The sequence below is a fragment of the Bos grunniens genome, chromosome 17 (assembly GCF_055505025.1).
Source record: "Bos grunniens cultivar Pamir isolate PY7600 chromosome 17, Bosgru_T2T1.0, whole genome shotgun sequence".
Taxonomy (NCBI): Eukaryota; Metazoa; Chordata; class Mammalia; order Artiodactyla; family Bovidae; genus Bos; species Bos grunniens.
This window is the reverse complement of record NC_141181.1, coordinates 808,493-826,145: the sequence shown is the minus strand read 5'-3', so window position 1 is coordinate 826,145 and position 17,653 is coordinate 808,493. Positions and strand designations below refer to the sequence as shown.

The window sequence follows — 17,653 nt, the reverse complement described above, 5'->3', positions numbered from 1 at the left end:
TTTGTTAGAATAATACAAGGTGCCATCCAGCCATTTGAATCAACTATGAAAAGCACACCAAAAGATTTAGAAATAATGTAAAAGATGTCTCAGAAATATTAAAGACATTTATCACATATTTCATGGCTTTTACCATTAGTTCAAGACCTAGAGTTGTCCTCAACATACAGCACCTCATGTAGACACCAGAGTGAAATTAATTCTGTCAATGAAATTTCTCCAGGTCGTCCACAGGTAACAGTGAAGAATGACAAATTAGGCACTAAGGTGGGTTTGAAAAGTACGTGAGAATGTGTAAAATACACAGATGAACCAATTCCCCATGGATACTGAAGGATGACTGCACAGACTTAACCAAAATGTGCATTATTTTAAGACTCAAACTGTTCCTTCTACAGCTGTTAAAAATAACTTCCTTAAAAAATAAACACCTGAAGTTACCTTTTTTAGAGTGTAACTGTTCTTACTATATTCACTAAGATTTTTCAAAATTTAAGTACAGCAATTTATGTGCTTTTTAATAGGGAATTAAGATCATTGTGACAAGGTCTCTAAAAAACAAGACAATCCACATTTCTAATTTTTCTCTTAAATACCTCTTTTCAACAACCAGCAAACTCTCCTTGGATCTTTAAGTCCCCATGAAGATAAATATTATCTAATTCCTCACCTGTGATAGGTATGAAAAAGCTGTTTATTTAAGACCAAACTGGAGACTATTATGGGGAGCCATGAAGTAAATGAGCCAGGACAACGTGGGTTTGTGCATGCTAGGTCACTTCAGTTGTGTCCAACTCTGTGTGACCCTGTGGACTGCAGCCCGCCAGGCCCCTCTGTCCCTGGGACTCTCCAGGCGAGAACACTGGAGTGGGTTTTCAGGCCCTCCTCCAGGGGATCCTCCTGACCCAGGGATCGGACCCAGGTCTCCCACGTTTGCAGGCAGGTTCTTTACCATCTGTGCCACCAAGGAAGCCCCACATTTATCAGAGGAAGCCTCCCAGCTGATATCCAGATGATGACCCTTTCTTATTCTAATACCCACAGAAGAGGAGGAAGCGGGGGCGGCGGGGGGGGGGGGGGGGGGTGGGGGGGGCAGAGTAGAACAGAAAAGGCTACATCCATCTATTACGTCTCCAAACTCATCTCAGAGGGTACCTAAGCAGAATCCTCATGAAAGGAAAGGCAATATGGCCAAATATTTAAAATCCTGGTGGAATATATGACCATATTTAAAGAAAAAAATAATAGCCCAAGAAAATTTTCTGAAAAAAAAATTTTGAGAAGTGATTTTTCATATAAGCCACTTAGATAAAAGAGAAAATTCTTTAATTTCTGATAAAAGCTACAGATAAAAACAATTAAAATGAAGGGATTCTATAGATGCAAGTGAAATTTAAAATAATGTAAAATGACTGCTCCACTCATGATTATCTCGCTATCAAGACTTAGACAAAATCTACATGTCTATATGATATTTTAGTCTACATGTCAATATAGCATCAGTCACACTTGCTGCTGCTGCTGCTAAGTCGCTTCAGTCATGTCTGACTCTGTGCGACCCCATAGATGGCAGCCCACCAGGCTCCCCTGTCCCTGGGATTCTCCAGACAAGAACACTGGAGTGGGCTGCCATTTCCTTCTCCAATGCATGAAAGTGAAAAGTGAAAAGGAAGTCGCTTAGTCGTGTCTGACTCTTACCGACCCCATGGACTGCAGCCCACCAGGCTCCTCCGTCCATGGGATTTTCCAGGCAAGAGTACTGGAGTGGGGTGCCATTGCCTTCTCTGCCACATCCCTGAGGAACTTCTTATTTGAGTGTCTCTGCTAAAGAATTATCAAGTAAATCCCTCAAAATATGAAAAGGAATAATAATAAGGACTGCAAGGAGATCCAACCAGTCCATCGTAAAGGAAATCAGTCCTGGGTGTTCAATGGAACGACTGATGTTGAAGCTGAAACTCCAATATTTTGGCCACCTGATGCAAAGAGCTGACTCACTTGAAAAGACCCTGATATTGGGAAAGATTGAAGGCAGGAGGAGAAGGGAACGACAGAGGATGAGATGGTTGGATGGCATCACTGACTCAATGGACATGAGTTTGGGTGGACTCCAGGATGGGGAGGCCTGGCGTGCTGCGGTTCATGGGGTCGCAAAGAGTCGGACACGACTGAGCGACTGAACTGACTGACTGACTGAGTGCTATGCTTTTCAAACTAGTGTAATACCAGGTACAAGATAACCTCCTTGGGGACAAAAAGAAGTTCAATGGTGAAAATACTGTAGGGTATACAGTTGGAGGTTTGAAACACACATTATCATATTTCAAGTCTTGCCACATGCAAACCTTTTAATCCTTGTTTACCTAATCCTTTTCAAACCAAGCTTAACTAATATTCCATTGAGTACACTTTGGGAAAAGCCAGTCATGTGTCACTACTTCTGGAACTGTTTTTGTATTTGTCAAAAATAGCTCTTCTAAAGAACTATAAAGATGAGTATAGGAATATTCTCTGTGCTACACAATGAGGGAGATGCTGGCAGATGATTCCTTTGCTGCCTCTCAAATCAGTTTTCACAGAAAGACACTTATTTTATCTGATACAAGGTTAGGGGCCAGCTCAATTTCCTCTCTTCCTTTAGCCAGTCACAAGTCAATCCAATACATTATTTCTGGCAAGAGCTACAGTGACTCACTTGGGTCTAAAAAATAACTCTTGACCACATGTAGTACATTTAGATCCTTCTCCAGAATCTAACATCAATATTCACCAGTTGTAAGGTGTTCTCAGCTGTAAGCATTTCCCACTAATTCACACCAATCTAGTATTAAAAGAGGCCATACAAAATAACCAAAATCCCCACTTTTTTTTGAGTTGTATAGAAATTTTGACAGCATTTAATGTTCCATCACAATATTTGGCAAATGCACACTGGCATTCATACACTTTAAATCTGAACAGATTTGGGGAGGAACAAGTCCAAAATAATCATTCCAGACTTTGAGAGGGGAAAGTTTATGCCCTAAAGAACATTTCTAAGATAACATTTTAGCTATAAATCAGATTTACTCCCCAAGAGCAATTTTAAACTACATGTAAAAGAATTAAGAGCTTTAAACAAACTAATTTTAACTCATGTTTAGCCCTGAGAGGAGTGGTCTGGGAAAACAGATTCCATTGCTTAGACATAAATTGATAATGGTTTCTTTTATGAGTACTGCAATGATGAATATGTATGCCTAGGAAAGCATATATTTGGGTTCAAGCATATGAGCCCCTATATGTAGAAATATTTTAAATGTGTAAAATATAAGCAAACAGAAGGAAAAATGGGAAACAAGAACAGGTTTGGCAGGTATATCTCAAGGGAACACATCTGAGTGCAGAGTCTAAATCTTAGCTGAGGCTCTATCCCAGTCCCAGGTCTGGAGTCCAGATTCACAACGTGTGAGGAGATGAGACTGGGGACAAGACCACGTACAGGTCTTTTGAGAACGGCTAAACCCATCACCCTCCTCCAGCAGATTTGTTCAGTCCTCCAAAGTAATGAAAACGATAACTGAGATCCAGCATCCAGCTGGTCAAAATAGATGTTGATATTCCTCCCTCACCAGTTCCAAATAGAATTTACTTTCCCTTTTGATGAATTCAAATGCAGAATACCTGAGAGAATAGATCATTTTCAGAAGATCAGTTCAAATTCGGCCCATGGTCTGGTGCCGAACAAGTCTGATGATCATTTTTTTCCCACTTAGGAATGGAGGTGGTGGGATGAAAGAACACCCTCTGTCCATAACTGCAAATCTAACCACGTCAACTTCTACCGCAAAGAAAGGCTTGATGTCTTATTTGGGGAGAGTTTTTCTATGATGATACTAAATATTTGGGCATGATATACAATTTTTTTAAGTTCAGAAAAATAATTTAGATTAAGAAGACACGTGATACCTCGCTCATGTTGGAAGATAAAATGAATATGGGAAACTTCATCAATGTTTAAGTCAAGTAAACAAATTTGTTAAGTTAAACATTATTTCTGAGTAGCTTCATCAGAAACATTATTTCAACTCTCCCCAAAACACTTATAATATGAAAACAGTTGAGGTACATTGGAATTGGTAAATTTCAGTAATCACTATATCCCTGCCTTCTCATCATCTGTTCTTCAGTAACCAAATGCCCCTGACCTAATGTCCATAGTCTCCTTTCTCTGGGCCTCCCACTCCCTTCTTGAAGCCCTGATGACCTTTAAACTGTCCTGCAACCTCCCAACTCTCAGTCTCTCACAGGGCGAGGACCATCCTGTGTATCACTATACAACCTATGTAAGTTTGCTCACCTAGTGTGTGGATGTTCAAAACACTGAATTAATCCATTTCTATCTCAAAATAAGTATGAAAATTCCTTTTCATTCCTTAAAATATTTTAATCTAAAAAGGAATATGAAGGCTGTTTAAGAATGGTAACTACATCCCTTCATTCAAAACTTCCTAAAAGTTAATTCCCACAAGTGCTATTAAGCTCATATACTGATCAGATCTCTGCACCCAAAGCCAGTGCTCTAGGACAACCCTGGGGCAACTGAGCTCACGTGCCTCAACTAAAGAACTTGCATGCTGCAACTACTGGAACCCACACACGACAACTGGAGAGTCCATGTGCCAAAGGGAAAACTCACACCTGACCAACTAAGACCAGATGCAGCCAAATATATAAATAATTTGTTGAGAAAAGACAATAGGCACCACATGGAGTTGTTCATGCTAAAGCCTCACAAGACCAAACCAAGACGAAATTACAGTTTTGGCTCTTTCAGAAATGAAATCTTAACCCAATCAATTAGGAATCCTGTGATCAGTACAACGTCCTATAAAAGGGAGTAACTTTGCAATAAGCAACCCATTTTTTGCCTAGTGTAACTTCCTTGTTCCAGCTCCCATCTACCTATAAGTCTTTCATTTTGCACAAATCTTAGGAACATCTTTCTATCTGCTAGATTGAATGATGTTCAATTTGTGAATCACCAAATAGTCAATAAGATCTTTAAAATTTACTCAATTTTTTTAAATTAGTTCCCTGAAGATTTCCAACCTGTTCATCTCTTCTTAAAAGATGGTGGAGGGGGAAATCACCCCATGTTTTTCATGCTGGCTCATAACAGTTTATTGCAACCTTTAAGAATACAACTGGTAGACATTTTGTATTCTATTTATTAAGTAATACCATGAGCTTAGTTTCCTTCATTTAACAAGCAGTAAAGCAGGTAATGTAAAATATTTCTTTCTTTTCCTTCGTAAAATGAGTTAAGTTGCTGTATTTTGTGTTTAAAAGGAACAAAACATAGAAGGCATTGTGTTATTCAGCAAATGACTGACTCATCTTTTTCCCTAATGTGACCTGAGTGCCTGCTGTGTCCCAGACCTGCCCTAGGTGCTGGAGACACAGATCTACCCCAAGGAGCCTAGAGCTGGAAAAGGGACCTGCAGATCTTGACAGACTATACAGTTCAGATATTTAAGCAAAAGAATTATGGTTTTCATTTTCAAAAGCATATCACATTTTAACAGTAATATCACTTTACAATTTTGTTTCTAAACTTGAAGACAACAAATAGTTAACATTTGCTTTCATATGATCTCTTTGAAGAAACAACAAAATCTGAGGAGCAATCTATGATAGAATAACCAAAGGTTCCAATTAAATAAGCAGGAGAATCACAAATATTTAGATTCTCTTTAAACCTAAGATGTCTTGACTTCAATTATCTAAAATAACTGAAGATGAGTTTTCACATATAAAATTTTTCTTTATCTTCAGATACAAATATGAAACTAACTTTCCAAATTTCCGATTCTACATGCTGAATCCTGCTAGAGAGCATTCAGTTCAGTTAAGTCGCTCAGTCATGTCCCACTCCTCGAGATCCCATGGACTGCAGCAGGCCAGGCCTCCCTGTCCAACTCCTGAAACCTACTCAAACTCAGGTCCATCGCATCGGTGATGCCATCCAACGGTCTCATCTTTCGTCCTCCCCTTCTTCTCCCACCTTCAATCGTTACTAGCATCAGACAGCACTACTGAAAATGTTTTCCAGGATCTAGTTTTAGGGTTTTGATGGCAAAATTATACAAACCTTTCCATTTACATTATTTGAAGGTAAGAAATGTTTCCCATTTTACTAAAAATTTACTATTGATCAGACCATACTCCTTCCGTTTGAAGATCAAAGTGTCTCCGTGGATCACATATTTTAATCCCATCTCAATTTTAATCCCATTATTATATAATGATATAATAAATATCATTATAAAACTATTCTGGCCCTACATTTGAGAGTTTTTACCTGTTTTCTTGCTTTCTTTGTCATTAAAAAAGAAAAAGAAAAAAAAAGCATAGCATGCTGATGTAATTAGCCCAGATTACTTTAACCTTTATGGTCAGAAGACCAGGCCTTAAAAGTTATGTTATTTTCAAAGAGCAAAGAAAAAGAAGAACCAAAAACATTTTTCAAGATATCTCTTTATTAATACCAATTGCGTAACATTTAACATAAATTAAAACGTGCCCTAACACACTCAAGAGGAAGATGAATAAGATGGTCATATGGAAACATCCATTGTAATAAAATCCTGATCGCAAACTACTCATCTCCAAGGGCTAGAACAGAAAAAAAAAAAAAAAAGGTGGGTGGGCGGGAGGCGGGGGGGATATTCCTTTTTCCTTAGAAAGACTGTGTGCAGTTTTGAAATCGGAATGCCTGCCAGAGGCGGCTTTATCACCCTCTACCCGCCAGCGTTACCAAGATCCTTAACATCCCAGCAGTGCGCGTTACCTAACACGCACATACAGGTAGAGATGGACACCTAGAGCCTCCAAGGCCAATAAACTGGCCCTCTGGAAATTAGGAAACAAATGATAAATGACTTTTCCTCATTTCCTCAGACCCTGCCTTCTCCACCTTACCGTTCTACTCCAGCTTGCAAGGAAGGACGACCTCCTTCCTGAGGCCTCACAGTTATTCCCTACGGTCTTAGGCACAGCGAAGTGGGGGGTGACAGCGGGTTTGCGGGGGCGCAGCTTTGCTTGCTGCGCTCCCACCTCCATCAGAGGGAGCCCCTCCGGCCTGGGCTTACCCAGGGGGAGGGGTGTGCAAGGCTGGGGAGGACAGCCAGCCGACAGGGCTTGGCAAATCCCAGCCCCAGCCCTCCCCCCACGAACACTTTCCACCCCGGGTGCCTCTCGCCCTCCTTTCCCACCGCCGGGCCACCCCGCGCGGCTCCCTTACCCGGCTCGTGGACGCCGGGGTTGTCGGACAGCTCGAGCACCAGCAGCTCGCGGCCCTCGAAGCTGCGCCCCACCGTGTAGATCCTGCTGACCGCGGCGCACTGCAGCCACACGGACACGAGCGCTTCACGAAGCTCTGGGTAGCGGTGGTACTCAAAGGAGATGCCGTCCTCCTGGGGCCGCCGGCGCCGCCTTGCGCCCGCCACAGGGCCCCCAGGCCCCCGGGCCTCGGCGCCCAGCAGCCAGGCACAGGCGGCCAGCGAGCCGCACAGCACCAGCAGCGCGCAGCCCCCTCGCCGGGCCATCGCGTACCGCGTCTCCTGTGCGGCCTCCTCTGGGCCCGGAACCTCGGGGTGCACGGCCTGCGGGTCCCCTCGACTCGCCTCCCGGCGGCCTGGAGCGGGGAGGGCAGCGAAGATCTAAGCAGGGACCGCGAAGCAGGAGAGGAGCGCAGGACGCACCGCCGCCGAGTGCGGGACGCAAGGGAGGCGGCGCGGAGCCCGGCGAGGCGCACGGGCGGGGCAGGGAGGGCGGCGCCGCCGGCCGGATTCGCGGCCAACCGGGGGCCGCTATGCTATTTGTGGGCTTGGAGCCACGTCAGAATCAAATGGCGCCGCTAGGACCCAGGTGAGATGACAGCTAAGGTCGGATGTGGGCACGTTGCTGTCATCATTGAGAGACCCGTGACAGTGCCTGTTGGGGGGAAATCATTCTGAGATTGTTAGAGTCTTTTAAACGTGACATCAGTTCCAAGACGACCAGGTTTCCATCTTGATGTTCCCAAGACTAGATAATATTCCAGGAAAAAAAAAAAAGAAAGAAACACAAAGGCAGCCACTTGCCTTCTGCCTGTGACGTGTCTTTAATAATTGTATTGATAGTTCAAACACAAACCCACAGGTTGGCTGTTAATTGATTGCATGGTCTGTCTGAAAAACAGAACACTGGGCACTTGGATTTAGAGGTTTAAGAAACTGAAAATGCGTTCTATCGATTTGCAGATAGTGTCTTTAATTGTATTTATGCACATACCTGGGTTCTTCCAGCGGGGAAGGAAAAGAGTAAGACAATGTCATCTGCCAGTGCCTGTGCCAACCCCCTTCTGTAATTCCTGTGGGGAAAGCAGAGTACAGCCCGAGCGATGGTCAAGGGATTTAGTTGGGTATTAAGGTTAAATCTTTCCAAAACAGCTTTTCCGGTAGGTTCAGGCTCAGTCTCTTACCTGGTTGTAACTAAGATGCTGCCAGGACTGCAGTCATCTGAAGGCTTGACTGGGGTTAGAAAATCTTCTTCCAAGAAAAAAAGTTAAAGATCAAAACTGTTACAGAAAGAAAACTCTGATCATGAAAGATAATATCTCCATTCCCCTCCCATAATTATTGCAAAAATATAAAATCATTTATAGCTTTAGATACCTAGCCTTTACACAGAATTTGTAGTAGAGCAAACGTTATTCTGAAGAGGTTGCCTTTTGGATTCAATAATAGCACAAATCTAAGTAAATAATCCATTGGGTATTTCAACCAAGCAGGAAAAATAGACATCATATGGGTAATTTTTTATGTTAGACTTTTTTTTTGTCTTAACTCATTCTTTTTCCCCCTAACAGTGCACTGCACTGAATAAAAACTCTCTCCTGGGAATGGATTCATAAAAAAGAAAGAAAAGAAAAAATGGTGCTGGTTTCAAAACTTTCTGACAGCAGCATGGATCCTTTTTGAATTTTGGGGGATGAACTGACACTGTAAAGACATGCCACTCAGTTGAATTTGGACCTGGCCACGTACCTTGTCAATTTAGGCAGAGCTAAGAACCCTGTATTTTTCTCAGTGACCAATCTCAGTTTGATTACATGGAGTTTGAAACCAGAGTTATAATTAGATTTCTAAAATCATGCCCAAAAGAACAACCTAGTAAACCTAGAAAAAAAAAAAAAAACAGTGTAGCTAAAACCAATAACTTCAGCAGTGGAAGGTTAAGATTTTCAGGTTAGCTATTTAAGGTAACCACACTAATTTGTGGCGAGATGGGTCATATACTAGTGACAACACATGTAAACAGCATATGGTTTGGTGAAGTCCTGTGTTGACCTTAAGTTTCTCTTCAAAGGGTGTATTTTCTATTTTCTCCCAAATCTCAGTTTTATGGGTTTTGTTTTGTTTTGTTTTGTTTTTTGCTTTTTTGTAAACAGGTGAGATCCTGCCAGCGCTGTGGTCTCACTTGAAAGGGATCTTTTGGAAGAACCTTAGAAGCTTGTTTTCTTTATCTATTAAAATGAAATATTTTGATTCACTCAAGTGCAGCAGGGTCATCTAGAGAATTTGTACAATGTGCAGATTCCTAAGCACCCACCAATACAGAGATGGGATTCAGGTATTAACAAGGTTCCAGGTTTTCGTAAGAACCCAGGTATTTTTTATTTTGATGTTTGATTGATGAACATGCTTTGAAAATCTCAAATACTGCAACTCTGGAAGTTTTCTTTTTGAGAAAAGTTCCTGTTTACCAAAACACGGAATCACACCACATAAAACAAGAAATCAATTCACAGGAATTAAAACTTTGTTTTTGAATTTCTGGGCAATTTTAAGTGTAGGTCAGCTTCACTGGAGTGTAATTATTTTTTGTAGTTTCATAGGCAATTATGTAAAAGGTTATATACCCATCCTGATTGCTAGATAGAAAATCTTGCATGCTAAGCATTTAATATGTTTGACCCTGTGCATTCATAGATAAATCTAGTGTGAAGGCACATTTTAAATTATTCATATATATGCACACACACACAAGGAAGAAAGAGATCTGTTTTTTGTGTCACTTCTGAACATCTATATGAGCATATTTAAGCCCCCTGAGGCTTCACTTCCTGCATCACTTCTATTATTTTCAAATCCAGAAACTGTCTCTTCCTATATCCGAAACCTTGTATTCAGTTCAGTTCAATTCAGTTCAGTCACTCAGTCGTGTCCAACTCTTTGTGACTCCATGAACCACAGCACGCCAGGCCTCCCTGTCCATCACCAACTCCCAGAGTTTACTCAAACACATGTCCATTGCGTGGGTGATGCCATCCAACCATCTCATCCTCTGTCGTCCCCTGCTCCTCCTGCCTTCAATCTTTCTCAACATCAGGGTCTTTTCAAACGAGTCAGCTCTTCACATCAGGTGGCCAAAGTATTGGAATTTCAGCTTCAGCATCAGTCCTTCCAATGAGCACCCAGGACTGATTTCCTTTAGGATGGACTGGTTGGATCTCCTTGTAGTCCAAGGGACTCTCGTTAATCTTCTCCAACACCACAGTTCAAAAGCATCAATTCTTCTGCGCTCAGCTTTCTTTATGGTCCAACTCTCACATCCATACATGACTACTGGAACAACCATAGGTTTGATTATAGAGACCTTTTTTGGCAAAGTAACACCTCTGCTACTTAATATGCTGTATAGGTTGGTCATAGCTTTTCTTCCAAGGAGCAAGCATCTTTTGATTTTATGGATGCAGTCACCATCAACAGTGATCTTGGAGCCCAAGAAAAGTCTGTCACTGTTTCCATTGTTTCCCCATCTATTTTCTGTGAAGTGATGGGACCAGATGCCATGATCTAATTTTTTTGAATGTTGAGTTTTAAGCCAGCTTTTTCACTGTCCTCTTTCACCTTCATCAAGAAGCTCTTTAGTAGTTCCTCATCACTTTCTGCCATAAGGGTGGTATCATCGGCATATCTAAGGTTACTGATATTTCTCCCAACAATCTTGATTCCAGCTTGTGCTTTATCCAGCCTGGCATTTCACATGATGTACTCTGCAAGTAAGTTAAATAAGCAGGGTGACAATATACAGCTTTGAGGTACTCCTTTCCCAATTTGGAACCAGTTCATTGTTCCATGTCCAGTTCTAACTGTTGCTTCTTGACCTGCATACAGATTTCTCAGGAGGCAGGTAAGGTGGTCTCATATTCCCAGCACTTTAAGAATTTTCCACAGTTTGTTGTGGTCCACACAGTCAAAGGCCTTAGCCTAGTCAATGAAGTTGAAGTAGATGTTTTTTCTGGAATTCCCTTGTGTTTTCTATGATCCCACTGATATTGGCAATTTGATCTCTGGTTCCTTTGCCTTTTCTAAAGCCAGCTTGTACATCTGTAAGTTTTTCATATAATTTATTTAATTGTAAGTTTATATAATTTATTTTTTAATAAATAATGACTGTATTTAACAAGTGAGTCATAAGATTCCTTCAGTTTTACCATTGCCTCTTGCAGGTGTCAACCAAGAAACCCAGGAGTTGCAAATAAGAAAAGCGTTATCTGGAGGTCCTAGAAAATGCAATACTGGAGACACAGATTCAGGTAAAACCAAGAGTTCAAAGGAAGAGTAGGAGTCAGGGATGTATGAAGGCAAAAGCCACAAAGTTGTTAAAGTTTTCTGGCAAAAATCATGATGGACTTCGATGCAAGAAAGAGATATTTTTCCTTAAAGGATAGGATGTCTGCATTATTTAGGGTAAGGGTCCAATAAGCATCTTGAGTTTCTGGGACATTGGGCAGATGTTCTGGATGCTCAAATTAAGACAGTAAGTGGTCAAAATGTTAGATTCCATCCAGAATCACTTCCTCGGTGGCCTTGAGGCTTTGTTTCAGAGCACCTCTAGCAGTGCCTACTGTGTTTGATTTTCCTTCCATACAGGATGGCTCCACTCTTCCCTCTCCAGCTCCACTCCTCACTCAACAGGACCCCTTCCAGCCTGGCCCTCCTCTGTGGTTCCCCGTAGAGGCAAGGTTGTATTGAACTTCAGGGTTCATAAACTTTACACATCAGAATCACCTGGTGAGCATGGCCACATTCTGGACCAGTTGAATACAATTTTCTGGGGCTGGTGCTTAGAAGTCTGCATTTGAGCAAGCTCACCCCACCCCTATTCTCTCAGGGGGACTGTGGTGCATAATAGGATTAGAGGAATACTGTCCAGTTAAGGAGACTAGTGTTGAGGTTTGACAGACAGCATTCTAATCCCAGGTCTGCTTATTCCTAGAAGCTGCTCCATGACTTCTCCCTAACATAAGGGACACAGCATTTCATGAACTCATAATAATGCAAGCAGAGGGAAGCAGAGTCAAAGAGAGAAGATGGTATGCTGCTGGCTTGGAAGATGGAGGAAAAGGCCACCAAACCAAGGAATGCTGGCAGGCACTAGAAGATGGAAAAGGAACTAAGCCTTTTGTTCCCCTAGCTTCCATGCTGAATAAATAAGAATTTATCTCCATGTAAACTCACTTCATTTTCTGTAAAAGATCTCAACAACCACACTGTTCTCTTTCTGACACAGAGTGCACGTGGATGCCCCATGGGTGGGCATGAATCAGGAGGGCAGCAAGTTTCAGGTCCCCACACTCATCCTCATGCAGCTCGACAGCGCCCAGGCCAGACAGCACCTCAGGGAAGGGCCTCTGGGCCAGCAGAGACTGCAGTGAGCTCAGCTTCTGGTCCACAGAGCTGAGCTCCACCTTTATAGCCATCCTCCGTAGCTCAGAGGTTAAAGCATCTGCCTGCAATGTGGGAGAGCTGGGTTCGATCCCTGGGTTGGGAAGATCCCCTGGAGAAGGAAATGGAAACCCACTCCAGTATTCTTGCCTGTAAAGTCACATGGACAGAGGAGCCTGGTGGGCTATACACCACGGGTAGCAAAGAGTCAGACACGACTGAGTGACTTCACTTCACTCCCCTGCCTCCCAGCTGGTGGGTACAAGAGGAGTGCTCAGTAAAGAAGCCTTCTGAGCTCCTTCTCTCCCTGCTAGGACAGCCTCCAGTCATGGTCAGTGGCCAGTACTCTCACTGGCCTGGCAGCACCATTCAGTCATCCTACTTCAGAATCCTTCCTCCTTCCCATGAACTCCCAACACACTGCAGGGCTTTCCTGGCAAGCCCTGGAGAAATTCTCTGATCAAACTCTGCTTGACTTTCTCTCCATCAACACCATGAAGCCTGTGTCCCTGACTTGACCAGGGCTACATCTGGTCTCATGGGTCTCCCATTTTTCCCATTTCTCATTTCTCTCATCATTGGTTTGTGTGCAAACAAGCATCAGGCAAGTGTCACCAAAATATTCATGCCACTTTTACTTGTCACTGTGTAATTAATAAAACAAAACAAAACTGAGTAAACTGATAAATACAAGAGTAGAAAAATGTTGAATACCTTGGAAGCACTTGAATTTTAAAAACGGAATTGGGTATGAATAAGAAAACAGTGAAGGACTGAGGAAAAGATAAAAAAATCTCAAAAGATACTGCTTTTAGATTTGTTCAAAAATCTGACACTAAAACTGTAATGGTAGAAAACACATTATGGTGAGGAGTTCTCATCCCAACAACCAAAACCAACAGGTGAATAACTGGACACTTATGTTTTAAGCTCAAATAAGTTAAAATGTGCTTTCTTCTTTTTTAAAAAATGACTCTCCTCTTTACCTGATTCTTTCATTAAATACCCATTGCATATTCCAGTTGTATCAGCTTAGTGGGTGGATGTACCACGCAGACAGGTAACAGCCAGGGCACTCTGAACCTACCACATGAATCAGCAAGATAAAACTCCCATTTACAGATATCACAGCCTAAAACCTAATAACCAGCTCAAATTAAATATAATCCAAAGGGTTTATCAGTGTTATTGTACAGATCTATGTGTGGGTGCTAAGTTGTTTCAGTCCTGTCTGACTCTTGGAGATCTTATGGACTGTAGCCTGCCAGGCTCTTCTATCCATGAGATTCTCCAGGCAAGAATACTGGGGTGGGTTGCCATGCCCTCCTCCAAGGGATCTTCCAGACCAAGGATCAAACTCTTGTCTCTTGTATCTCCTGCTTTGGCAGGTACCACCTGGGAAGCATTCTATAGCTCTAGTGCTCAGTCGCTTCAGTTGTGTCAGACTCTTTACAATCCCATGCACTGTAGCCCACCAGGCTCCTCTGTCTGTAGGATTCTCTAGGCAAGAATGCTGGAGTGAGTTGCCACGTCCTTCTCCAGGGGATCTTCCTGACTCAGGGATCGAACCTGCATCTCATGTCTCCTGCATTGGCAGGTGGATTCTTTACAACTGACCCACTGGGAAAGCCCCTTCTACAGCTCTATCTATATCAATTTCTCTGTATCCCAGTGGCCACCCCAGTATTTTTGATCTCCCAGCAGCACAACTCAACACAAACATATTATGAGTCATATATGTAATTTTGAACTTGTTAGTAGCCATGTTTCTTAAAAAAGAAAGAGGGGAAATTAATTTTAATAATAATTTTAACCCAATATATTGTAAACACTATCATTTCAACTTGAAAATAGCATAAATTATTAATAAAATTTTTTCATTCTAAGTCTTCAAAATCGCTTGTGTAATTTACATTATAGCACATCAGCACAATTCAGACTACCCATATTTCCTGAGCTCACAACTCACAAGTGGCTGGTGACAGCTATGTTGGACAGGTGGGCTATCCTGCTTTTCTTATATTCCTATCTTCTAAAATTATTCTTTCTGTTTATCTTCCCAGATACTGCCTTAGCACAGGCTCTGGTTATTCCTTGCCTGGACTATGGCAACATCCTCCCCTGAAGATTATTCCTCTTATCAGCGGTTAACCTCAGTTTCTAATCTTGTTGCCAAAACCACTTTTTCCTCATTCACCTGGATTATGCCATCCACCATCCTGTCCTGTCCATCACCCAGTGGATCAATGCCAAAGCTGTGATCCTCTTCCTCAGAGAATTTCCTTAGCTCACTTTTTGTGCTCCTCCTGCTTCTTTCACTAGCACCTTTTCTCTCTCAAATTCCTCCACCATCTCCCCTCAAACCACAACACATTTATGTCTACTCTTCCTTTACCCCTGTGCTGTCTGTCCCTTTCTCCTCCCTAGTCCAACCTCAATCTACTAACCTACGCCTGCCCTCACTTCCCCACCAAGCACTCTTCCTCTCTCCTGAAACTGCAGCTGTCTGCTCTCCTTGCAAAGAGAGAGCAACTCTCTTCTCTCCTCTAGAAAGCACTGAAATTCTCGCTTTTTACTTTCCCCATTAGTTATCATCCAAACACCTCAGCTTTCTCACAGCACATCCTCTCTCCCACGTGAATTCTCCTCTGTGGGTTCTGCCCCCCACCCAGACTGAACATCCCCTGGCCTTGCCTGGGCTTCCTCAGGTCCACACTTGGGAGTACTGTCCTGCTCCCTCTTCACATGCTCCGTCTGGGTGACCTTATCCTTGCTTACGGTATCAATTATCACCTCTCCGTTTGTCACTCCTAACATTGAGTCCTTTATCCATTCCCTCCCACTGAGAGACAGAGACTAGCCTGGCTTGTGTGTTTGCCTCCACAGCCCAGCAAAAAGAGAGCCACGGCCAATGGGACTCAACATGCTTGCAGGCAGTGGATAAACTGCTAACTTGCTTCCAGCTGCCTTCTACTTTTGGCACTGAGACTAATACCTGTGTTTTTAATGCTCTGATTACTCACTGAATTCCTGGGCTCTTTCATTCTTCTGCAGGTTCCCTTCCTTGGTTTGACACAACCAGTTTTCTCTTCACTCATCAACCACATACACTAAGTTGCTTGCATGTAACAATACATTTGCCAGTGATCTCATTTTATCTGTGTAATTCTTCAACGTAGTTCCTATCTTTGTCAACATTGTTGTTGTTCATATGGTCAGTTTAAGTCAACCGCATCTCACATATAATATGCAGAAGAGAAAGGTAGATTTTTCTATGATGTTCTTACCTTTGGAAACCAAATTACTGAAATGAAAATCAAATTGTCATTTTCCATCATGTAAACCTCTCAAAGAATGATTGGTTTTCCCTTCAACTGCTGGAAGCCAATCAACATGAATAATTCATAACAACTTCATACACAGGATGCCAACTTTATAGAGCTCAGGAATATTAAACATTATGTAGATCATGAAGAAGTACTGAAACTCCTCATTACAAACAATAAACATGCCTTGTCTATTACATAATATTTCTTGTATCTTTCTAAATCTCAAATGTCCAAGAAAGAAAGTTGTTCACCTCTTAGTTTTGCCACCCCATGGACTGTAGCCCACCAGCCTCCTCTGTTCATGGAATTTTCCAGGCAAGAATACAGGAGTGGGTAGCCATTCCCTTCTTCAGGGGATCTTCCTGACACAGGGATCGAATCTGGATCTCCTGCATCACAGGTGGAGTCTTTACCTTCTGAACCACAAGGAAAACGCCTTTATAGAACATATGAAATGTCAAAGTGAAACAGTCTCTTATATGTGGAAGCTGCCCACTTTCCTGTAAACTCAAAATTATTAATATAAATAAATATATGTTGCACCCACACATATAAGTTAAGGTGTCTTCTGCCTTGGCCAACATTTGGAAGCTTCTGCTTCTAGAGGGACAGACCAAGGTACTAATGAGATTGAAATTGAGGCTGACTGATGACTCTGCTACAGAGAGGAAAACAAGAAAGTCAACAAGCAAATTTGTCACTCATTACCAAGACTGTACCTTTAATTTCAAAGAAGCTTTGTGAATGACAACAAACCCACTGAAGGAATGACTTACATCATCCTGTGGGTGGGTGAGCAGTCAGTCACATCATTTTTTGCGAGAAAAAAAAAGTATAGCACATTCATCAAGTGGATGCTCAAACACTGTTCATAGAGATCTATGACTTTAACATGGTACAGTTGCAGTCATTGTTATTGTGCACCTCGGTGTGGATTGATCAGTCTTTGAAGTTAAATCGGACTTCTCCTACACCCCTTACATAGGACTGGGGTTGGCCTTTTTGTTGAAAAGTAACTCATAGGTTGAGTCTTGCTCCAAGTTAAAGAAGAAAACGGTTTGGCTTGTTCCTCTCTCAGTTGCATGATTTACTCCATGACTCTGCATCCAGAGAGGGAGAGGGCAGACTAATTCACTAGGAGATGAGGGGCCAGGAGGTCTGGAGTGGTGGCTGCCCAGAAGGCTCTGCTGGCCAGTCATATCTTCTTATGAGTGCCTTAGTAGACTGTCCTCTTTAGGGGAAATCCCATGGCGAAAGGAAAAGAGTGTAGCTGAGAACCTAGGTGGGATTTGTGTAAGAGAGAAAGATTGGGGTGGGAGGAGAGAAATAGTGAGAGAGAGAGGAGGGCAAGGGGGAGAATGAAAAAATAAGAGGAAGAGGGGAAGAAAACATGAAAATGTAAGGCAGTTGAAAATCTGGTAATTTCTCTATTCAAGGGTCTTAGAAGTTTAATGAACTTCATCTACTTTGTGATAAGTGTGGGAAATTTGGAAGACTAGTCCTAAATCAAACTGAAGAATCTCTTCATATATCTTATTTGAGATACACAGTTGCATAACAACAACA

At 42.2% G+C, this 17,653-nt stretch overlaps 1 protein-coding gene across 2 annotated transcripts in view; it reads right to left on the bottom strand.

Moving 5' to 3' along the window:
• CPE (carboxypeptidase E) overlaps positions 1–7,756 on the bottom strand; it is a 152,312-nt gene extending 144,556 nt beyond the window's left edge. For both annotated transcript variants that reach the window (XM_086346183.1, XM_086346184.1), the window contains exon 1: positions 7,286–7,756. In XM_086346183.1, the coding sequence (XP_086202309.1) occupies positions 7,286–7,589 (304 nt within the window). In that variant the 5' untranslated portion in view covers positions 7,590–7,756. The remainder of the gene's footprint in view (positions 1–7,285) is intronic.
• Between the last annotated feature and the right edge of the window lie 9,897 nt (positions 7,757–17,653).